General features: G+C 44.4%; 1 protein-coding gene across 2 annotated transcripts; it reads right to left on the bottom strand.

The window, feature by feature from the left end:
* Positions 1 to 17,510: 17,510 nt before the first annotated feature.
* MEIG1 (meiosis/spermiogenesis associated 1) lies at positions 17,511 to 24,261 on the bottom strand. 2 transcript variants are annotated; one of them, XM_075742836.1, is made up of 4 exons: positions 24,133 to 24,261; positions 21,741 to 22,077; positions 19,752 to 19,914; positions 17,511 to 17,872 (listed from the first exon to the last, which is right to left on the bottom strand). In XM_075742836.1, the coding sequence occupies exons 2-4, from the start codon at positions 21,842 to 21,844 to the stop codon at positions 17,744 to 17,746; spliced, it is 396 nt and encodes a 131-aa protein (XP_075598951.1). In that variant the 5' UTR covers positions 21,845 to 22,077; positions 24,133 to 24,261; the 3' UTR covers positions 17,511 to 17,743. The 2 variants fall into 2 exon arrangements, with proteins under 2 accessions (XP_075598951.1, XP_075598952.1); XM_075742837.1 differs by lacking the exon at positions 21,741 to 22,077.
* Positions 24,262 to 24,301: the final 40 nt, after the last annotated feature.

Below are 24,301 nucleotides of genomic sequence, written 5' to 3'. Positions count from 1 at the left end.
CCCCCCCCGCGCGCCCGCCCGGCCACGCCCCCGCCCGGCCGCGGGAAATTGCGGGGGGGGGGGGGGGGGGGAGCTGCGGCGGGGTCCGCGCGCGGAGATCCGTCTGCCGGTCTGGGGGGGGTGTGGGATGTGTGTGTACGTGTGTGTACGTGTGTGTGTGTGTGTGTGTGTGTGTGTACGTGTGTCCCCCCGTGTCCCCCCGGCATGCCGAGCCTTACGCGGGCGCTGCTGCGGAGTCGGCAGCCCCGGCCCTGGGGCGGGGGGGGGAGAGGAGTTACGGTCACCGGTCTGTTATTTCTTGTATTGACTGCAAAACAAAGGCGCGTTATTTAAATAAATCTCATTATTGTAACTTGGAGAAATTAAGTATTTTATTTTATTTTACTTTATTTTATTTCGTTTTATTTCGTTTTATTTTTATTCTATTTTATTTCATTTCATTTTATTTCATTTTATTTCATTTCATTTCATTTCATTTTATTTCATTTCATTTTATTTCATTTCATTTTATTCTATTTCATTTTATTTTATTTTATTTCATTTTATTCTATTTCATTTTATTCTATTCTAGTCTATTCTATTGTATTCTATTCTGTTTCATCCTATTTTATTCTATTTCATTTTATTCTATTCTATTTCACTTTTATACATCTGACACTGGCAGAGCTGAAAAATGAACGTACACGGTCTTCCCAGTCACCTACCTCTGCTATCTACAGCACTTAGATAAAAGGGAGTGATTACCCCCGGCGCCGGGATTGGTGGCAGGGAAATATTTTTGCTCTATACGTTAGCCAAAGTTTTCGCCCAGACTCACCAAGAGAAATCCCGCACGCCGCCTCTGCGTCGCCTAAAGCTTGCTGCTGCTTTCTCAGAGCTGAAGGTGGGTTTGCATGCGAGAAAGCTTGAGAGAGGTATTTTTATTTTTTTTATGTATTTTATTTTTTAAAATTTTTTATTAAATTTATTTTTTTATTATTATTCATTTTATTTTTTCTAACTACATCACTTGGTCTCACAAAACGTCTTTTCTCATGGACATCCCCAGATCATCATGGTTACAACATTTCTCCAAGTGCATTTTAGGATGAAAATAAAGCAATTAAAATTAGGATGAAAATAAAGCAAAGGATGCGCTACAACATCACGTCTCCCAGGACAGATTTTACTTATTTGTTCAAACTGGCTCTGTTGTTCCCTCCTGACCCAGTTCTCCCCACCACACACCGCTCCACAACTTCCCAGGAGGTTTCTTGCCCTGAAAGACAAATTCCACTAAATATCAATGAAATTTAGTAGAAATAGCACGGGCATTTGCTTTCTTGCTGGATAGAAAAAATTTAGAGGCCAGATCGGTAGGTAAAAAGACCAGAAATAAGAAAAAAAAATACATGTAATTGTAGGACTACAAGGGTAATGGCTTTAAGCTGAAGGAGGGGAGATTTAGATCAGATGTCAGGAAGAAATTCTTCCCTGTGAGGGTGGTGAGGCACTGGCACAGGTTGCCCAGAGAAGCTGTGGATGCCCCATCCCTGGCAGTGTTCAAGGCCAGGTTGGATGGGGCTTTGGGCAACCTGGTCTAGTGGAGGGTGTCCCTGCCCATGGCACAACGGGGTTGGAACTGGATGATCTTTGAGGTCCCTTCCAACCCAAACCAGTCTGTGATTCTATGATATGATTCTATGAAAAACAGCTGCAAATATTAATTGTGCAGTTGTTGGGTTGGGGGTTGATTCCTGCTCACCCCCAGTCATCCAAGACCCCTCTTTAAGCCACTGATCACGGCTCTTTGGAGCTTCCCAACTCTTGAACGAGAGTCCAGTGACAGCAGTCACTTTTCTTGCAAAATATTTCAGTCATTTTAGGTGAAAAGCAATGCCAGGGCTGCTCGACCTTCGGGCACGTGCTGTGTACACAGGGCTCCAGAGGCACTTGATCACCACTCAAACTCCTGCGCTCAACACACTTGAAGACCAAAGCACCGCAACTTCAAAGATGAAAGGTCTTAAATTTAAGCAAGGCTGGGAAATTATCAAGATTTCAACGAGCTTGACTTCATCCTGAGCTGAAGTACTGGGTGCAAAGTCAGAAACACCACCTGTAACCCCCTGGCATTTGTTTCCACACTCACTGTTTGGTGAAGAAATGTCTCCAGGACTCAGTGGAGAGACCCTTCATGTCATCTTGAGCCACTTAGAAAAAAAATTCCCATGGGATGAAGGATGTGGCTTCCTGACACACAAGTGCTTTTGACCTACAGAAACTTTCCGGTTGGTTTTATGCTTATTTTTCAGCACTTAAATATATTTCTGACCAGGCTCTGGCTCTGCCCGGATTAAATACTGAGGGTGGGGTAGGGTCTGGTTGGGGCCAGGGACGCACTGGGTCACTGGAGGGGAGCGACTGTGGGAGTCCCCTGCATTGCATACTGCATTTGTGCTTGGAGTTACGGCTCACCGGGACAAATGGACACAACCTTCTTCCAACATCTATTGACTAATCACCAATAATTAAGTACAAATGCAAAACACAGGCAAAAGTTGATGAAAAACACAAACCATTACTTGAACATTAATAGCATCAGTAAATAGGTAACAGATGAGATGAAGATGCCAACCAATGGCACTCAGCAATACAGTCTACAGTAGGGGGTTCCATAAGACAGACAAAACTGTTTATCTGTTGTTTCACCGAGGGTTTCACTTGTGTAGCTCATTTCAAGACTCCTTTCATGTTTCTGGCCAAGGGGGGTAGGTTGTGCTTATCTCAAGCTCTTTAGGACAAAAACTGACAAAAACTCTCTTTCTATTGCTTCCTTCCTTACCCATCATCAGCACCCCCAACACTTGAAGCTCTAAGATTTTGGTCTGAAAGGTACCTCTCAGACTGGTCAGGAGTAAGAAGACGAGACTTCATCCTTAGATCACTAGAACAATATTTTCCGTTATCAAATGCCACTAGATAACAGCCATCAGGTTGACCTCCAGGATGCAGCAGTCTGTGGTCTTCAGAGACGGGTCACAGCCGCAGTGAGCTGGTGCCATGGCAGCACTGAAATCACAGCTGGTCCTCGGTGGTGGTGTGAGACAGCCCCAGTCCTTGCAGGCTGTCTTGTGGCCATGGGACAAGCCAAATACACCTTGAAGGGGACAAAGTGCTCAGGTGTCCATGCTGAGATCAGAACAGGGAGTTACTCAACCCATGCTTTGCTGTAGTATCTCATTTTTCAAATGCTACATGTCTTCTCCACTTAACCGATCTGCATCTCCTACCTGGACCACTTGCTTGTGCATCCAAATGCTTCTCCAGGTGACACGTTCAGTGAGCAGGCAGCAACTTTAATTTGATGAGTGAGAATCTGATCGAGCCATTAACGTAACAAACCCAACAGATAATGTAGCGGATGTAGCTGATTCGGCCAAGCGTCTGTTTTCACGATACAAATGGTTTGATAAATTCTGTCCCTTCCAGTGGATGACAAAAATTGTTCAGCACATGATGTGTCTCATGAAGCTGGGTCCTCTTTCTCAAGCCTGGATCATTAGGTGAGAAATGTCCCATGGGAGCCGGTCTGCTTCACCCGAGAGGTGATGCTCCCCAGCAGCAATCTCAGCGAGACCGCTGCTTGTGCACGTGGTCCCATCCACGAGATGCGTTCTCTCCAACAGTGCACGATGCAGCTGAATTCCTTTGGAGGCGAGGAAGGAATTCCTCTTTGTAGCAGTAGTCCTCAGGGAAGGGAGGAAACAGGCTGAGATTGAAAAGTTTCTCTGAGAGATCATTTATTGGAGGCTGTACAGCAGTGACAGCACTGAGCGTGGTGCGGATGTATCAATACTCATGGGTCACTTAGGGACAAACAGGAATTTCTGCCCTAAGCTGGGATTTCCTCTGTCAGAAATGGAAAAGGAAGAGAAAGCTTTCGGTGTTGGTCATATGATGTCCATGAACCAATGTGGTATAGCAGCTGGCTGATGTGATCCCAGGCGAGGAATTTCTGCAGGAAAAAGGAGTAATTTCTGCCATGGTACCAGTGAGATCCCATCTGGAGTCTGTTCATCGTTTTGGCCACTCAAGCTCAGGAGAGACTGTTTTGTTCTGAAACAGGTATCAGGAGGAGCTCAACGGTGGGATGATCAGCACAAGGGCCTGTCTTCCAAGAGAAGACTGAAAAGCTTGGCTTAGCCCTGCGAAAGGGACGCCAAGAAGGGATTCTGTGGGTTTTATACACAGCATAGGAAGGAGTAAATGCTAAGGAGTGAGATAAAAGGTTTAAGTTAATGGGTTATGTTGGCACAAGAGCAAATGGTTATGAAGGATGCACTGGTGCTCAGGCTGGGGGATTTCAGTCAGTCAAAGGAGTGCAGCTCTAGGACAACCTTTCAGGTTTCAGAGCTCCAGGAGCAAGCCCTGCTGCCATCAAGAGCTTGATACACATCGGGGTGCAGAATACACTGAGCTCGTGTTTCAGAGCTCATCAAACTTCTGAAACCTTCCTGGGAAAATGAGACCAAGCCTCTAGTCCTGGCAAATGTGGTTAAAGGCCTTTCTACCTTAACATTTACGTTAGTACTCAAAATACATGTCTCATCTGCAGTGAAAATGCTATACATCTTCTTCATGGATATTCCACATCTTACTTGGTTGGGCAGTGATGCCGCGTGGGCGTGCAGGGTGTCCACACTCTGTATCTGCTGATGCTTGCTCATGGCACAGCCCACACGACAGAGCTGTTGGTTTTCTGCCATGTTTCAAAGCCCTGGGGATCCCCTGTTCCCTCTTCACTAGTCAGTGGAATTGAACGTCATCTACCTGGACTTGGGCAAAGCATTTGACACTGTCCTGTATGACATCCTTGTCTCTAAACTGGAGACATGGATTTGATGGATGGACCGCTCTGTGGATAAGGAATTGGCTAGATGGTCGCACTCAGAGTTGCGGTCAAGGTCTCGATGTCGAAGTGGAGATCAGCAACGAGTGGCGTTCCTCAGGGGTTGGTACTGGGACCAGCACTGTTTAACATCTTTGTGGGCGACATGGACAGCGGGATCAGGTGCACTCTCAGCAAGTTTGTGTGGTGTGGTCGACACGCTGGAGGGAAGGGATGCCATCCAGAGGGACCTTGACAGGCTGGAGAGGTGGGCCCATGCAAACCACATGAAGTTCAACAAGGCCAAGTGCAAGGTCCTGCACGTGGGTCAGGGCAATCTCAAGCACAGGGATTGCTTGATGGTCTAGATGATCTTTAAGGTCCCTTCCAACCCAAACCATTCTATAATTCTAAATGACAAAATGATTTGCCCCATTTTCTTGGTGATTTATTCACTTTTCCGTACAGACTTTTTGCGAAATCTGAATCAAGCTGTATTGTCTGAGAATAAAGACAAGCTGCTAACATCAAGTTCAAAACAAGTGCATCCGTGACTGCCACAATTTTGATGCCCCATAACACTGACTCACTTCTTTCTACAATTTCAAGTAAGTATATCAATCTTCAGTGAAAAGTACGTACGCTCTTCAGGTCTGAAATGAAAAACAACCTGCTTTTTAATGGAGGAAATAATAAAAAAGGAAATCTCAAATGGTTTAACATTGCAAAGGTTTGCTCTGCTCAGGTTGGACATGATTTGCCTTCCCTTGTTTAGTGCACTTTAAATTTATCATAGCTGGCTGCATCTAAGTGTTAGAGCAGTTCCAAGGTTTACATGCTGAGCTTGAGCTCTCCTTTCTCAAAAATAGTCCTGGCATTGCTTCCAAGAAATAGATTTGGCCCATAAATTGCAGAGAGCTTCGGAGTCTCTTCAGAACATCAGCACCATAGACTTGTAAAAAAATATATGCTCTCTCCTGTCTAATATTTTATTTATTCTAAAGGCCATCATGTGGTTTTTCCTGTACTCTGGGCGAAGATTTAATTCAGCACATATATGAAAATTTTATTATATCCCAAGGCTAATTATATATCACTGTCATTGATGCTGCTGCCTCCATAACTCACCAGCTGGCTGTCCGAGTCCCAGGGTGGAGGTCAGTAACTCATCTGTGCAGGCAAAGCTGTCTTTAGCTCTTCACCAACCCGGCTCTCTGATGCTCTGTGTGTCCTTTCAAGTGATCTAATGTGCTGGGCTTTCTAATGCATCAATTTATCCTGTAACTCTTTGTTAACACTGGCTTTCTGCTGCGATTTATCTTAGTCACAGCTCCAGCAACAGCAGCCGCTGCTCTCCTGTCTCCTTCCCCGTAGTGATTTCAGCTTCCCGACACAGCCGTTAGTGATTACAGCCTCCCGACACAGCCGTTAGTGATTACAGCCTGGTAATTGGGTTTTGCACCATTAAATCAGCCCTCAGCTCCCAGCACGGTGGCCCTTTGGCTATGCTGTTTGGTATGCTTTGGTTTGATTTTCTTTGGAGCTTTCTAACAAAGCTTCCACAGCCTCAAATTCCTGGAGGACCCAGGAGCTGTTTTCACCTGAGTTTTTAAGCCCAAAGGGAACCTGTTGAACAAACTTGCTTCGTTACAATGGACTTTAAACTCATCTCTGTCCTAACAAATCATCCAACGGCCCCCAACTGGAGGAGATGCTCTGGAAGAGGGAAAAATGGACAACACGTTTATGGCACTAAGATTCCTCTCCGTCATCCCAGAAGAGTTGTGTTTGTCTCCCTCTATGGGAAGGGCCACCAGACTCTGGCGGATCATTGTGGGGGAAACAGCTAGAGGACTTCCAGCATTGCTCCTCCACCCCAGAGCAAGGGGCATGATTTTTTGGAAGTAATCCTGCAGTGCTGAGATTGTTCATTTTGTGCCTTTGCATGTGCCAGGGGGACACGTCCGCTGCAAGGACACGAGTTTTCTGAAGGTGGCTCGTGAAAAGAGAAGGGACACCAAAACCTTCATGTTTTGGAGTTTCCAACAGTCAGTTTTACTTAGTGGCTGCCTTTAAGGACCGAGAGGTTTTTAAACTGATGCCAAGTGGTGTTGCAGACATAATCAAACTGAAAAAATTTAAAAAAAAAAAATTTAGCAAAATAATTTCTAGCGTACTCTATCTGTAATCTAGTGATCGAGCCAAAGCTCCTTGCTTGCTTCTCTCGGCCTACAGCAACTTTCTTGGCGTCGTTTCCTTACAGCTTTCAGAGATCGTCCCTTAAGCAGGGATTCACACATTATTTCGGTGCCACGGAGAGGTCCGGCGGCAGTGGGACCCCAGGGGCAGGTGCCACGCAGGGGAACAAGGCCCTGCTGGAGCGCCAGGCGCCGGCACCGTGGGGCTGGGGCTGACCGGAGCAGCCCCTGGACGTGGCATTGCTCGGGACGTGGGGAGGAACATTAGCCCGACAGGAGGGGGGAAAAAGGGGGGAAAAAAAAGAAAATCGTGGGCTTTTATCTGGGGGAGGCAGTCAGCAGAGGGAGGCACGAGCTCACAGATTCAGTGCGAGCCTCAGTCCGTGGCATCCCTCCGAGCCGGGAAATACAGGCAGCAGGTTTTAAATGGTACCGCAAAAACGATTGCATTTTACTTTTCCCGCGTTTACGTTTAGCTCTTGGAGATCGGATGAGAGATTGAACAAATTAAGAAGCTGAAACATTCAGAGTCATGGGTGCGTTGTCCAAATTATTCATTGTAATTTTCCCTCTCCTTCAGATTTTCCAGCAATTTGAGTTTCACGAGGATTGCGGATTCTCCCTCTTTTACATTATCTTATTTAATGTATCACAGAAGCTTTACCATCTGCTCCTTCATGCCCCAAAACCTCAGCTGAAAGAGTCACAACTTTTGATAGAAGATTTAGAGAAAAAATATTTTCAAGGCTGGGTTTTTTTCTGAGGAAAAAAATGTCTTCAAAAAGATAAATGTTTCATTTTTATATATATATATATTTATACATATTTATCATGAACATTTCCCTTCTGAGCCTTGATACTTGTATAAGCAATTTAGCAACTTCCAACCCTTCTCTTCAGGTTGGTGGCCGACTTTAAGTGGGGCAGCACCTGTGCAACGGCTTCTAAACATCCCTTTGAAGAGCAGAGGAAAGGCGCTCGAACGGCACCAGCCGTTTCCGTGTGTGGAGCCCGTGCACCCCCTGAACGGGGAAGCCAGCCCTCTCGTCTGCTGCGTTTGCAAATCAGACATCACTTGTCAGCCCAGGGACGGTGGCAGTAACATCACAGGACTGTTACTGCATTTTCGAGAGGAAAAAAATGCTACTTTTAATAAATCACAGAAGGACATGGAACAATAGCACCTCCCAGTTTTGCAGATTTTCTATCTTGTCGTTTAAGCTTTCCACAGCAGGATGAACTGAAAAGAAAAATCTCCCCCTTCTTGTCCTTCCTCGTTCTGTGCATATGGTCCCCTTGGCACTGTCCTTGAAATACAGGATTTTGTGACACGCTCTGCAGAGAGGTGAGATGCAAAACCTTCCTCGCCCGCAGCAAGCATGCTTCGCCATGCCAGGAGAGGTCATCCCACCAGCAGCCATGGTCTGCGTGACTCCTGCCTCTTCCCAAGTCACTTCAGGGCTACCTGGCAGCCCAGCGCATCCAGGAGAAGGAGGTTTTCTGCCCCAAACTCGGTGTCCCTGAGGCACTCACTCTATTACATGATGGTTAGCCACGGGATGACTAAAACACCTGCCTGAAATCCAGACTGCTGCCTCCTGCACTGAAATATTTCCAGCTGGCACTGCCAACAACCACAGGCTTTTTTCCTCTCCGTGGGCTATGAAATTCAGAATCTGTGGCAGCTACAACTTCTGAATTGAAAAGCAAGTCATTTAAATCCTATTTGCCCAGGGGAGCTCTTATCTTACTAAAAGTTTATGGATTTCACAGAGTGTGAGGGTGGAGGGCTCCATCCCAGGTGAGAGGTGTGAACCTCTCGTCTCGGGGTCTCGCACAGCACCAGCCACAGCTTTTATTTAGGTAACTCTGGGCTGAGACTGATGATAGAAACTGTTAGTCCTCAGGCAGTAAAGTAAGATGGCCCAGAAACAGTACCACTGAAGCGCCTGTTTCTTCATCCTTCCTGTGGTTCGTCACTGATACTTCAAACCAGACAAGATGCACCTGAGCAGAGAGGAAAATACTTTCTAGCCCCTTGTTCTTTCTTGACAGAATCCTAGTGTAACCACTTCATTAATTTATCCCTGATTAGAGTCTGTTTACCCAGCCTAGTATCATTCCTTTTCCTTTTAACTAGCAGATCATGTTGACCCTCTATCAGTCCTCTGGCACCTCTCCAATTTTCCAGTTTGTTAAGATCTAAAAATTAGTAAATTAGAGAGTCCTGAACTACTGGCCTTAAGACCCTGGACTTCTCAACTGAAAGTGTTTATATTTAGCAGGTGATGCCTCCCATCCTCCTTGGTTACTGATGGTAAATTATTTCATCTGGTGTGGATGGAGCCTCCTACTTTGCTCTGATACAGTACAGCAGGAACTGTGAATATTTGGTGAGTTTCTTTCCATCTGATGGATGCAAATGGTAAAACTGTAAATAACAGAGAAGCTATTCCTGAACTAAGATTCCCGTATGACATTTTAATGTCTTCTTACTGTCTGTCACATACTTAAGCCTTTATATTTCTTCTGTTTCTTTTTGCCTGGCATTCTCAACAATCTGCTTGCAATATATGTACTACCAATGAATGTCTCTTCTAAACACCTCTTCTGAACTCATCCTTCAGATACACAAATCTTTCTTCTCTCCTGAAATATTGTTCTGGTGTGGCAAAATGTTAATCCAATGACATTTATATGAATCTCTGTCTTTGTAGTTGCAAGTGTAGCGATCTTTCTCACTTGTTGAAACCAAAGTTGTAAGAGGTGATAGACTATCGAAGAGATATTTCACGTTTCTAATGAGCGTCTCCTCAGAACAGTGACCTTTCAGCCCTTGGTATATAGACCTCCTCCTTTTTGACGAGTTGATGGAGAGAAACAGGGTCGCTCTGGGCTGTGACTCAAGTTGCCTCTGAACAAGATGAGGATGGCTCTGTCAGGGAGGTTAGGATAGGAGTTGGCAGGCTCTATCCACTGCAGCCACAGAACGGTTACAGAGCAAGAGCTCCACTGTCTATAGCTTCAGGAGACCAGAGCCAAGGAAAGAGGCAGATCTGCAGGGCCACCATGCGCTTTGATTCAGGAACACGTCCCTGTATCGAGCGTGCCTGGCTCCGGCCCATCTCTCCCTTCACAGCATCCTGGTACCCATCTCCCAGTGCCCACATCCCACCTGCTGGCTTTTCCCCACTCACATCCCAGCATTGGCTGTTCCTCAAAAACATTGTGTATTTGGCATAAGCATGTCCCCTAGGGCAGTGCAGCGCGGCTGACGTCCCCTAGACACCCTGGGCAAAAATGAAGAACGTGCCACGCATCCTGTCTACCTCTTTTTGCTCCATCACCCTTGCAATACCAAGCAGCTGCCAGCAGCTTATCCACCCAAGCAGGACACCTTCCCCTTGGCTGAGGCATTCGGGCGCTGCTGCCAAGGCAGGACGAACATCTGCAGCGAGGAGCTGGGACCGCATCCTGCTTCCCCAGCCAGCAAGAAGTGAGCTACTGCCAGCGAGGGAGGAGGTTTCTGTGGGTACAGGATTGCTGGCAAAATGCTCTGACGCATCTGCGTGGTTGACTGCCTACACATGCTCGTCCTTCCCTGAACTCGTGTGCCCTTTTTCCCCTCCCTCCTGTTTTCCCCATCCTCCTCTTCCTCCTGTTTTTAGGCATTCCCTTCCCTTTGTCTCCATGTCCTTAGAGCTGCAACCTGCCTACATGCTGCCTGGACATCTTCAGCAGCAGGACAGAGGTCCTGCTGAGTAGGTGCCGCAGCATCATCCTTCCCGCTGCAGCTAAGCTGTGTGCCTCAGGGAGGCTGGCACGAGGACGTGTGAAATATGAGAGCATCTGGTTCAGTAAGTTATTTGGTTCAGGACTATTCCATATCATAGAAATAACAAACAAGCAGGAAAATGCTAAATTAAACACACAGACACACAAACATTAATGAGCAGGTGATGAGAGAGAGAATGGAGGCCAGAGCCTGTCAGGTACTGACTGATGGGCCTTTAGAAGAATTACTACTTTGGAGAGGGTCAGCCTTGGTTTTGTAACTGATGAGAAGGAAACATGGTTAGCATGACTATTAAGCGATATTTGAGGGGATTTGGGGGACTGCACAAAACTTACTATGAGGTGTTATGGGGAAGGACCACAGACACAGAAAGGGACGGATCTGGGTGAAACAAGTATGGGAAGATGGTGAGGAGGAAGGATGGAGGGGTTGGACACGTGTGAGCAGGCTGTCAGGCAGGACGTTCACCTGATCAAGCCCTGCCCCTGATCCCTGCAGCCTGGCCTGCATTCTTATTAAATCCCGTTGTTAATTACCTTTTCTATGTCACCTCACTGTCCATCCTGTGGGCCAGCCCCTGGCACATACTCATCAGTCACCCTCTCAAATGCTGTTCGTGAGTGCGCTGAGCTGCAGACTTGCATAGAATCATCGAATCACAGACTGGTTTGGGCTGGAAGGGACCCTAAAGCCCATCTAGTCCCAACCCCCTGCCATGGGCAGGGACACCCTCCACTAGACCAGGTTGCCCAAAGCCCCATCCAACCTGGCCTTGAACACTTCCAGGGATGGGGCATCCACAGCTTCTCTGGGCAACCTGTGCCAGTGCCTCACCACTCTAACAGTAAAGAATTTCTTCCTAACATCTAATCTAAATCTCCCCTCCTTCAGCTTCAGGCCATTCCCCCTTGTCCTATCACTCCACTCCCTGATAAACAGTAAATGCAAAGTCTCACCTTTGAAAGAAAACGTGTTTTATTAAGTAATCACAACTTGCCAACAGGTGGTCAGCACAGGCTACCAAGGAAGACCGTAAGGCAACCCCATTCAAGCTGCTTTCAGACAGACTTCTCTTGTATCAGGTAACGTGAGGAACAACGGCATCAACAGCTGTTGAGTTACAAAGTCGTCTTTAAACAGTTTGAAGCTGGTCAATCATTTTCAACACCTTGAAACAAGGGAACCATGTTTCAAAATCAAAAGGTTGAGGTTCAAGCGTTTTCAGAACTGGAAAGACAACTGTCCACTCAGGTATCGGAGTGAAAATTAAAATGCTTATAACATTCTTTTTGTGCGGTGCTTTGAGCTGCTGTGGCTGTAAAGCAATCAAATAACTGTAGTACCACTTTCAGACAACACTGCTCCATAATGAATTCAAGTAAAGGCTGAAAACATAGAAAACCAGCCTAGAACACACAAACGCAGCCTTTATTTCCCCATTGTAACTGGTTGAATTCAGAAAGGTTGCACCTTTGCCATTTCGCTTGTAGCCGTCAAACACAAAGCCTGAAAAGTCTTGGAAAAGTTCATTTTACCTCCTTTTATGAGCTTCAACAGGCACAGAAAGCATTTATTCTTGTCTTGTACAAAGCCATGAAGTGAATTAGACTAAGTACATCAGGCTTGGGCAGCCAGTACGCACTTGCTAACTGGGAGACTTGCCATCATCCATTTGTCGAGCTGCTGCAGATGGTCACTGAAAGCATGACCGTATCCCCGATAAGGGGAATAACAACAGATAAGAAAAGTACCTGGGAAAGTATTTTCACGGAATTGCTTTTTATTGCAACTCAAATCAGCAAAATAGCACATATTTTCATCTCTAGGCAATAAAATGGAGAGATGTGATTTTATCTCTCTCTCTTGTAAGTTACTAAGGTTCTGTAAAAAAAAAGTTTTTCTAATAGCATTCAGAAATAAGTTATTTATCTTGATATGAACTGCTTGTCACCCCTAAAGTGAAGCACAGCTTCCCCAGATTACTTATTTCCGAGACTTTTTCACAACTTAGTGACCTTAAATTAAGACACAAGTAAGCTAACAGTTCTCAACACGCTTAAAACTGAGGTTGCAGACAAGACCTTTCAGTTACAGATTTATCAAATAAGAGAAAATACTGACACATTAAATTCTGTAGACATCTTTTTTGAATGAAAGAGGTACATCCAGCATAGCGGTAGCAAATGAAAACTTGTTAGTACTCAAGTATCAGCTTCGTGCTTAACAAGCACAGCTCAACACCAAACACGCTTCAGGAAGAACTTTGACAGGCTGGAGGAGCTGGTCTGGGTGAGCCTCATGAAGTTCAACAAGGCCAAGTGCAAGGTCCTGCACATGGGTCGGGGCAATCCCCGGTATCAATGCAGCATGGGGGATGAATGCACTGAGAGCAGCCCTGCGGAGAAGGACTTGGGGGTACTGGTGGGTGAATAATTGGACGTGACCCAGCAATGTGCGCTTGCAAACCAGAAAGCCAACCGTGTCCTGGGCTGTATCAAAAGAGGTGCAACCAGCAAGTCGAGGGAGGTGATCCTGCCCCTCTACTCCACTCTTGTGAGACCCCACCTGGAGTACTGCGTCCAGCTCTGGGGGCCCCAGTACAGAAGAGACATGGAGCTGTTGGAGAGAGTCCAGAGGAGGCCACGAAGCTGATCAGAGGGCTGGAGCACCTCTCCTGTGAGGACAGGCTGAGAGAGTTGGGGTTGTTCAGCCTGGAGAAGAGAAGGCTCCAGGGAGAACTTAGAGCAGCCTTACAGTACCTAAAGGGGCTACAGGAAAGCTGGAGAGGGACTGTTTACAAGGGCAGGGAGTGACAGGACAAGGGGGAATGGCCTTAAGCTGAAGGAGGGGAGATTTAGATTAGATAGGAGGAAGAAATTCTTTATGATGAGGGTGGTGAGGCACTGGCACAGGTTGCCCAGAGAAGCTGTGGATGCCCCATCCCTGGAAGTGTTGAAGGCCAGGTTGGATGGGGCTTTGGGCAACCTGGTCTAGTGGAGGGTGTCCCTGCCCATGGCAGGGGTGTTGGAACTAGATGGGCTTTGAGGTCCCTTCCAACCCAAACCAGTCTGTGATTCTAAGAATTAACTGAATCAAACGTCCTTATACTAGATTAACGTTATCTTGTGATCACAGACAAACTTGAACTCAGGAAAGAACGCCTGTACCTGTTTCTTTTTAAAGAGAGGAACTCCTTTAGCTTCATAGCTAGTGCCATTACACAGCTACGGTCTTTTAAAAAAAGAGAATGGTTTTAAGTAACCTCAAGTTTAGCATGAACTGGAATGAAATATGGATATGAACTGAGCATCAAAGGACAATTATAACTGAAACTGTCACTGCTGTTTTGCTAGTGAAGTGAACTCCCAAACACAGCATTAGGGTTGACAAAAGCTGTCTAAAAGTGGTCTCCAGCACTAATTATAAGACTTTCCTTTTCAGCCCATTATTCTTTTAAATATTACAGTGAGATTCAACCTTTTAGCACACTGACAATACTGACAAATGTTAGTAATAAAATCTAGGTAATTCACTCTCTCAAAGCAAGAAGAATCTGCCAACATACAGAATCAGCATTTCAGAAGTGGAACACGAATTCCCTCGCCGCTTGTTTGAAATGAAATAAACCCCAGTGGGCTGTATGAAATGCACACTCATTGTTTTAAAACATAATACAAGAGAGAAAGCATCCAGCAGTATTGCAAAAACATTGAGGTGTAATCAGGTAAAATGAAGGAATAAAGAAAAATAATTCTTTACAGTTTTTTCAATTTTTAAATGTCTGTCTGTAAAAAAAAAAAAAGTAAGCTCTAAAAAGTTACCTGCAGTTTTAATTCCTGTTCTTGAACACCCAACTATGTCATGTTTACAGATTGAGAAAATGGCTGTACCAAATTTTCTTACTTATTCTGCGTGTACTGGTAGCAACAATTTCTGCCAATAAATTGGAGCCAGCTATACAACACATCTGGTTTTGTGAATTTTAAAGGCTCTTTTTATATCCACTGGAAGATTTCTTTTTTTAGGAATCTATGAAGTTAGCAAAGTGAGGTCCACTATCTTAAAGTGACAAAATAAGATGGATTATCCTGATAACTGTCCTGTTCACACTATTTGATAGCAAAGTATGCAAAAAGTTGTCTCTTTAAAAGTACATCCAGAGCAATCAAAGAAAAAAAAAAAGAAATCATAATGAAAATCTGAAGTGAAATTTCCTGTAGCAATACTTTATTTCTATCGTTGCAATAACTCTCTATTTATATGCCATTAAAACCTTTCTGAAATAAAAAAAGCTTCACAGTTGCATAAGAAAGTACCTTTCAGTCATTTCTCTAACAGAGCTCGTACAAATTTAAGCTAAAAATTTCCAAGTATTCTACATAAGATGACTAGATCATCATCACCTATTGACAATGAGATCTTCTGAGCATTGCACCTATACTGCTTATTTCATCTTGGAGCTGTAAGTCCTCTATCTCCCATCGTGAGTGGGCCACCATCTTATGTTCAAATGAGGGAAGAATATCCATCAGACAGATGGTCAATCTGCTAATCCATGCCTAAAACTCAGTTCAGATATCCCTTTGCTTTACACTCTACAGACAGGAGATATTAATAAGAGTTTTGTGTAACTACCATGAACACACCTACTGGTTTAGGTAATAACCTCTTCTACAGGTCAATTCTCTAAAGAGTTTTGGCATCTTAAAGTATTTTACTTGAATTCCTTAATGAGCGAAGGCAAGTATGATACCTCGCCTTTACCAGGTGTCTCAGAGTAGGAGCACACATATGGACAGCTTCTGCAGAGCTAATGTCACAGCAACATGTTCCAAGAAAATGTTACATATCTACATTCAGAAAAAATTAATTGTGCCCAGAAGATCCAGCTTCTCTCCATTCCGAACAGAGGGTGTCCCGATGCCAGGATCAAGGGTAGATGCTGACAATGTGACCTTTGAACTTAGTGGAAGTGAATTCTGCCCAGAAACCCAACATATCATTGGCGTAAGTGTACTGTGTTCGCATGGCAAGGTTTTTGTAGAGGAGGGCTACAGAAGTGGCTTCTGTGAGAAGCAGCTGCCAGAAGCTTCCCCCATGTCTGACAGAGCCAATGCCAGCCGGCTCCAAGACAGACCTGCCGCTGGTCAAGGCCCAGCCCATCAGCGACGGTGGTAGCACCTCTGGGATAACAGAGTTGAGAAGTGAAAAAACCCACCAGGAGCAGTTGCAGGCAGAGAGAAGAGTGAGAAGATGTGAGAGGAACAACCCTGCAGACACCAAGGTCAATGCAGAAGGAGGGGCAGGAGGTGCTCCAGGCGCTGGAGCAGAGATCCCCCTGCAGCCCGTGGTGAAGACCATGGTGAAGCAGGCTGTCCCCCTGCAGCCCATGGAGGAAGGATGAGGGGGTGTAGAGATTCCACCTGCAGCCCGTGGAGGACCCCACGCCGGAGCAGGTGGAGGCACCTGAAGGAGGCTGTGACCCCATGGGAAGCCCACACTGGAGCAAGCTCCTGGCAGGACCTGTGGATCCATGGAGACAGGAGCCCACGCCAGAGCAGGTTTGCTAGCAGGACTTGTGACCCCATGGGGGACCCACGCTGGAGCAGTCTGCTCCTGAAGGTCTGCACCCCATGGAAAGGACCCATGCTGGAGCAGTTGGTGAAGAACTGCAGCCCATGGGAAGGGCTCAGGTTGGAGAAGTTGGTGGAGGACTGTCTCCCGTTGGGAGGGACCCCAGGCTGGAGCAGGGGCAGAGTGTGAAGAGGAAGAGGCAGCAGAGACAAGGTGTGATGAACTGACCACAACCCCCATTCCCCAGAGGAAGAGAAATGGGGAGTGAAGTTGGGCCCAGGAAGAAGGGAGGGGTGGGGGGAGGTGTGTTAAGATTTGGGTTTATTTCTCATTGCTCAACTCTGTTTTGCTTGGTAATAAATTAGATGATTTTTTTTTTTTTAAGTTGAGTCCATTTTGCTCATGACAGGAATTGCTGAGTGATGTCCCTGTCCTTATCTCCACCAACAAACCTTTCATTATATTTCCTCTCCCCTGCCCAGCTGAGGAGGGCAGTGACAGAGCAGCTTTGGGGGCACCTGGTGTCCACCCAGGGTCAGCCCACCACACTAAGTTACCTAACCTCAAATATTCCATAGTATGGATTCCATGTTCTCCCTGCAGTTTTATACTCCCTCATCCCACCATATGTAAATCCACAATTATTTTTCCCCCCCTCCATAAAAAGGCATATGCCATCAAGTCAATTAATACTCCTCCTCAAGTAATTAATACTTACTTTGGGGATACCTTACCTATTGCTCAGAAAGAAACAGTCACAACAAAAATTTCTATCCCAATAACTAGTTTTTACATCTGCAGCTTAGCACTGGTCCCTACTACTTGTTTGTTTGGTATCCTTACTAAATCCTGTGGTGGTTATTCTTGGTTTTCTCCAAGGGAACTTCAGCCTTTTGGCCTTATTTTGGCCCTTCGTAGTCCCATAACTCTTAGCTAGACCAAGAGACTGTGGCTGACATTAGCCAGTGTGTCAACAAGATTATATTGTTTTGAATAAAGATTGATGCCTGTACGTATCATAGACTTCAAACACAGTTAAACCAAATATATGATGACCATTTACCAGATTTTTAAGTCAAAACATTTGTAATTAGGAAAATGAGGGGTAATAAGACTTTTGGTTATAGCTGGAAAAAAATGAAATCCCTACGTCTGTAGTTCCAGGATTCTCTACATTTCCTGTATTCCCCCTTCTATCCAAGAATGACATTGATACTTACAGTAAGTCAGATTACACAATCTCATTTACTTACAGATTCTAACAGATTTATAAAAAAATACAAGCAAATTAGAAAAATAACAAAGCTAATACACATAAACTTTCACTTTATGGACTTCTTTGTCTTCACATTCTCTTTGCTTATCGTAATAATAGAATGTATTGTCCCTTCTCTGAAGCTTCTTAACAAATCCAGTTTCTGGCCAACACTCTACCTAGGAATAGAATAAAAAGGATATACATTCACCTGAACATGCTCACATTAAATGATGTTTGTGCATTATATTACAAAGAATACAGGGCATACTTCCATGGGAAAACCTCGCTCGTATCTAAACACTACTTTGCTATTAATTTGCTTAACTTTTAAAAAAAAGATTAAGAACAAGAGTAATTTAAAAAGTGGACTAGTCAAAACTTTTAAAGTACCTCATTTAGGAATAAAACATTGATGCTGTTCAGTTATTCAGTAATCTGAGAGGCTGAAAGATTCAGCTTCTGTAACACTGACACACACTTAAAGGTTTCTTCGGGATCCTTCTGACCATGAAAAACGTGCTTTTCATTAGCAATGTCATAAAAATAAAGTGAGCTATATGAAAGACAGCAGTATCAGCCCTGCAGGAAACCAGCACCATCCTGGTGCTGTTCAGTGTTCCACAATATGAAGCTCTAAAGGCTTGAGCACTTGTGTGTTCAACAGCTGTATGGCTTCAGTGACTATTTGCAGCTCAAACATCTACGACTACTTCTGATCAAACTGAACCTTAAAAATCAGGTAATATGAATCTTATTTCTCTTCCAGGCAGGGTTGACAATGGGATGTCAAACTAGAGTGTTCTCTAACTGGAGAGTCTCAGAAGTGGTAGTTTCATCACTTACCTTATTAATTTAGACATACAGCTGAGTTATTTGCATTCTCTGTCTAAACATAACAGCTTTAATGTTATTTTATGGAAACATAATATGGAGTAAACAAGACATTTCAAAATGCTTAAGTTGAAAGAGAACCACTACCAGATCCTGGCAACTTTGAACAGAAGGCACGCTCATTTTACATTGACCAAGTGGTGCTCTTTATCAGGGTTTAATTGTTTATGGTTTTACACTGTCATAAATCTTAGAGACTGACCCTGCCACACTAATTGCAGGATTTCCTTTTTCATGGTTAAAGGAATTCACACTGCAGCCTTTACAGTGGTATCCGAGCCCACAACAAAAGAATAAACTGCATCTTATTATGCACATCAATGTTTTGCTATGTTTTAACTGGATGAGGCATGATTTTCTTAGGATCATTCTGCACAAGAGGTTAAGATCTTTTAAAAGTGGATTTTTTATACTAGATATGCTGCTTTGGAAGATTAATCACTGAGGTGTAATAGAGATAATATGTTGCTTGCTGTATTAAACTCTTGGTTGCTATTTTGAATCTCTGCTAAATATCTGGCCATTATTCATTAGCTCATTTGATATGCTAGGGAGCATCACCATCAACCTTAGTGAGCAGAGCACTAAGTCCTTGATGTTCTCAGTTTGATAAAAGCCTGTGTCACAACTCCCTTTACCACGCTTGGCATCAAATATTTCTATTGTGGACAGTTTCAATAGACGCCAAGTTTTGAGTGTGCACGAAGTCTGATTATGCTACCACACAATTCAACTGTAAAACTGAAGTTGGTAGCAATGACACCGGACTGACTCCCTGGACAATGAACAAGTTTCCTGTCAGGTCTATTGGCAGAGTAACGGGGAAACTTCACAGAAAACTCACTTTGATGTATCTCTTTCCTCAAAACTGAGTTATTCTTTTAGATAGCAGCTACATCTATTTAAAGAAATCCATAATGCTTTAAATGCATAAGAGAAGGGGAAAAAAAACACAGGCTGGGTAGTGTTTGTTTCACTTCTGTGAAATAAGTAATTCTGTGCATTTTATAATGGCTCAAGAATTCAAGTCAAACCTGGGAGATTAAAACTGTATCAGAAACTAGCTTAAATGAAAGGAAATAAGCAGCACCTCCATTTTTATTAAATCGTTTAACATGAAACAGAGGTTTAAAGTAATAACCCTTGCAGAGTTCTAAATCGTACCATATCAACTTGTTTTACTTGTTTATATTCAATCTCATCTCTGTATCCAGCTTGCTGAAATCTGTATAAGTTCTCAACATCATCTGACCATTTTTTGGCATGATGGATAGATTTTGGTTTGCCGTCAGCTTTAGCCATGACTGCAGAAACTTCAGACGTTTTCCTGAAATTAGATTTTTGAAAATGAAATACAGAAGACAGAAGCAAGCAATTTTGTTAGGGACATATAAAAATGGGTAGAATAAAATTTTAAAATAAAGAAATTACAGACAGTACAATATTATCTTCCCCTCAAAGTCTGAGGTTAAAAAAGAAAAGTGTTATAAGCAGTTGGAATCAGATTAAATGTACTACTTGACCTGAAACAAATCCAACTCACCTATACTTCTATATACACCTCGACTTAAACTACCTAAAATTTATTTGTGCATATTGATATATTAAACCAAAACAAACCAAACAAAACTCCAGTAATTTTCTTTTAATTTCACATCTTCACAGTTGCTATCCCTTTGGGGTAGGGAGTTTTTTATGTTTTTCTTTCTTCCCACTGAAAGGACACCAAAGTGGGAACCACAAAATGAAGAGCTGGGCTGTTACTGAAGATGAGCAAATGCTCAGGAAGGGAGAGGAGGGGAAAAGCGAAATGCACCTCCAGACACATGGCCACAGTGGCAGTGACAAAGAAGAGGTCTTAAGAAATAAATTGGATGGGATTAGGAGGCAAGGCACACAACCTACCAAAACTCATCCTATTCTACCCTTGCCCCATCAAAATCTGCACTGACTGACATTGACTTCCTCCTTACACAAAACCCATTTGATCAATCTGCTGAGAAATAGTAAATATGTCAATGAACTGCTAAACCCGAACAGAGCAGAACTGGGAAAAGATGAAACTCAAACTATTAAAAAAAAAAGGCAATAAAAACCCCCGATTGCAAATTCCATGGAAACTACTAGGGATGGATTTGAACTATAAAAAAAATTATTTTACTTCTACCTTATGTCTGAATTTCACTGCATTTGCTTTCTTGAATGTATCTTATTTTGCTAGTAAAATAGAACTTTATTTTGCTTCTGCAGGCAAAACAGACAGCACACTGTCAGGCCTAGCAGGTATTGTCAGAAATGAGTCCCTTCCCAGTTTTGTAATGTCACCAAGCTTCAGCTTCATAATTAGGAAGGTATTGTCAAGGAAGGAGAAAAAGCTTTTGGTTTTTGTAGTCAGAGGATAAGCATAGTCTTATTCCCTATGGGCAGTATGCTGCCACCAAATCCTGTGCACAAAGTCGAATTTCCTTACTTAGCAAGTTCCTATATCAACTGAGAGCTTGAAAAGTTGAATTCTGATGTCTTCTCAAATTCACAAATGCCTTGTTAGAAAAAAAAAAAATTGCATCACAACATACAAATCTTTGGGAAAATGATATCAAGAATTATTGTTACATAATGTGGAAATAGCAGAAGCCTGCATCTCTGTCGTCTAACTATACAAGAGCCATTATTGAACAAAGAAAGGGCCTTTCATCTCTTACTGTATACACTTCATTAAAGATCAATAAAAATATGCACAAGGGCTCTTTTCTGGCAACACTAAACTATTTCTTGCAGTTCAGCACTCCGAACATTCTTTTACCAGGCTCTGCAGCATTTTGTAATTGAAGGCAGCCATTTAATAAAAAATTAAAAAGGTAATTTTCCCACCCAGTTGTCACATACGAATTAACATGGTAAGCATATATCCTTATTATAAATCTTTAGTGTAGTCTTTGATATATTTATCTCAGCATATTTTTTTTAATTCCTTTCCTGCGAAGGGCCCTTTTGCAGCCATTACAGAATTTTTCATGCCCTGTATATGCTCATCAAAGTTTGATGAGAACTGTTGTCAGGCTTGGACTTTAGACAGTCAATATTATTAGCAGTAACTTTAGATCTTAATAAATGCTAAACTATTATGAATTTAAGTGATTTAGGATAACTTACATGTTACTAGTATTAAGGACAGCTTTATAGGATGGACTGAATTCATCTAATGAGTCTGCTTCTTCAAGACATTTAGGTATGTGTGGCACCTCCCGAGTCACCATTATTTCAGATGGCCTGTCCACAGGTGTTCCAGCTCAAAAATACACATAAAGGTCCCCTATTTAAAGGGCCAGCTTGGTGACTTCAAATAATAAAAGCATCATCCTGATATTTTTAGGCTGCTATTTAAGCTTTTTAAAAATTGTACTCTTTGTCTATTGTAGTGCCTCGGAGTTCCAAGCATAGAGTTGGTTGCATTGTACAGCAGCAGGAGATGAGCTGTACTCCAGGCAGCCTGCAAGTCAGGGAAAACAGAAAAGACAGCAGACAGATGTAGGCAAATGAAAGAATGCAAGACAATGGTTAGAAAATATTCAGCGTAATACTAACACTTTTTATTTAAAGGGAATTGTTGAACACTGGACTTTGCTAAGACGACAGTGTTTGCCTACTTTTAATTTAGGGGAAACAGTGAGATTTCATACACCCCTGTTTTGGCTTTGGGAAAACAGCGTGTGCTCATTTAAGGGTATCTGGTCAAGGACCTTTTCCAGCGCAACAAAGGATAATAAGAAAAGGAGGAAGCCATAAAACAAGAACATATGGAGACACAAACCTGACCAGTAAATTATGAGGGAGGCAGTAATGAGAACCAAACCTGGTCTGTCACGCTAATCAATGGGGTATGTGGGAGTTTGAGAATGTTTATTCCAGCAAGGTTATCTGATCCAGGAACTTGTCAATTGGGAAACTAAGGCAGACAGGGAAAACCAGAAGGAAAATTCAGAGACACAGACCTGACAAAACAAACAGAGACCATGACAATAAACAAACATCACCACTCGCACTATTTGATGGGCTATCAAGAAACTACAGGCACTACTTTCAGGAAGATCAACCAGGACTTTGCAACTGTAAGACTATAAACCAGGGCCGGCCAGGGGGGTTGGGGAAACAGACACACACACAACATGGACGGACAGGACCTCAGACTTGGAGGCGTGCAGGAATTGATAAAGCTGTACAAACCTGTGAGGGATGTGCAGGGGAATGGGAGCAAGGAGGAATAAAGATGGGAATAGACAGAAAGGAGTATAAAAGAGGCCGGTCGTGTCAAACAAGGCCGGTCAGTATGCTTGTCTGGCTGAGCCCCGTGCCTGATCACAGGCTGTCCTACCTTCTTATATCTTCTTATTAAATCTTAACTATCTCTCTGTGTAATCTCACTTTCTAACCTGTGTGCATGCATGCTGCAAGGACTAAGTGCCAGCTACTAGTGGGACCTGTGTAAGAGAAAACCAGTACCAGCTCCTGGAGTCAGACTGGATATGGACACCCTGCCGCCTGTGCTGTCAGCTGCTGGAGCAAGTGGAGGTCCCAGCATCAGTAGCTGGAAGGAGCCAGGCTCTCTGGATCTAGGGAGGGTCCTACAGACTTTGTGCCCAGAATGTCAGTTACTGGGGGAAACAGCGTGAGTGGATTTGGGTGCCAGCTGCTAGAGTCAGACCAGGGGTGTGGGCACCCGTGACCTGCGGTGTCAGCTACTGGACTAGCTGGCGAGTGGAGGGAACTCGGGTCCAGGCCAGAGTCTGAAGCAGGCAAGGGGGTCCGTGCTGGTACGCCCAAGGGACTTCTGAATTTGGAGTGCATGAGGGACAAGTGTGTGAATGTGTGTTTGCTAGTAAGCATCAAGCTGGACTAGCAGGCAAGCAGGGAATCCATGAAGCAGTTAAGGAGACCTGGGATCTGTGCAGTGGTGCTAGGCAGACAGAGGGGCCATGCTGGCGGTCGAGGGACCTGCAAATGCATGCGTGCTTGAGAACCTAGAGTGGTGCACACGTGCCTGCACTAGTGACCTTGTACCGCTACAAGCCAAAGCGGAGGGAAAGAGACTAGTCTGTGTTTTATGTGAGCCCTGTATGTAGGTGCTGTTGAAGGCAGCACCTTGTCTGTGGCAGTCTGTCTGACCAGGTATACCTGTGACACATGCTCAGCTTTGTTACTGGTTGAGCCTGCAAACGGGAAAGCAGCACTCACCCCCCCACCCCGGGCAGAGGCCCCAGGCAGGGCTCACAGCGGCCAGGCAGGGGAGGGCCCGGGCCAGGGCAGCTGGAAGAAGTGACCACCCTTCTTACATCGCTAACACAAGTCAGCGTTCACAGGACCTGTCTGGAATCCTAGCACAGTCAGTAAGAGATTTCCAGTGAGCTGCGCAGACTGTACGGGAGAGCTTCTGTTTGCCAAGACGTTGAGACAAGCGACTCGGCCCTGGCCCGAGTGACCGCTGTAACCCCACCCTGCTCCCGCTGCCGCAGCCACGATGCAGCCGCCCAGCCCTCAGACAACCCACCTCTGTAACAGGGCTGCAAAGCGGGGCCCGGCTGCGCCAAAAGGCCGCGAAGAGGCCGCCGAAGGGCGATGGCGTCGTTCCTCACGGTACCAACGGTCACCGCCGCCCAGCTGTTGCTAGGCAACCGCCTTCCATCGCCTCTTTAAGACGCCGTTCCCGCCTCTACCTC

The sequence above is a fragment of the Balearica regulorum genome, chromosome 1, assembly GCF_011004875.1.
Source record: "Balearica regulorum gibbericeps isolate bBalReg1 chromosome 1, bBalReg1.pri, whole genome shotgun sequence".
In the NCBI taxonomy this organism is placed as follows: Eukaryota; Metazoa; Chordata; class Aves; order Gruiformes; family Gruidae; genus Balearica; species Balearica regulorum.
Note: the sequence above shows the minus strand (reverse complement) of the source record. Positions and strands in the feature narration are given on the sequence as shown.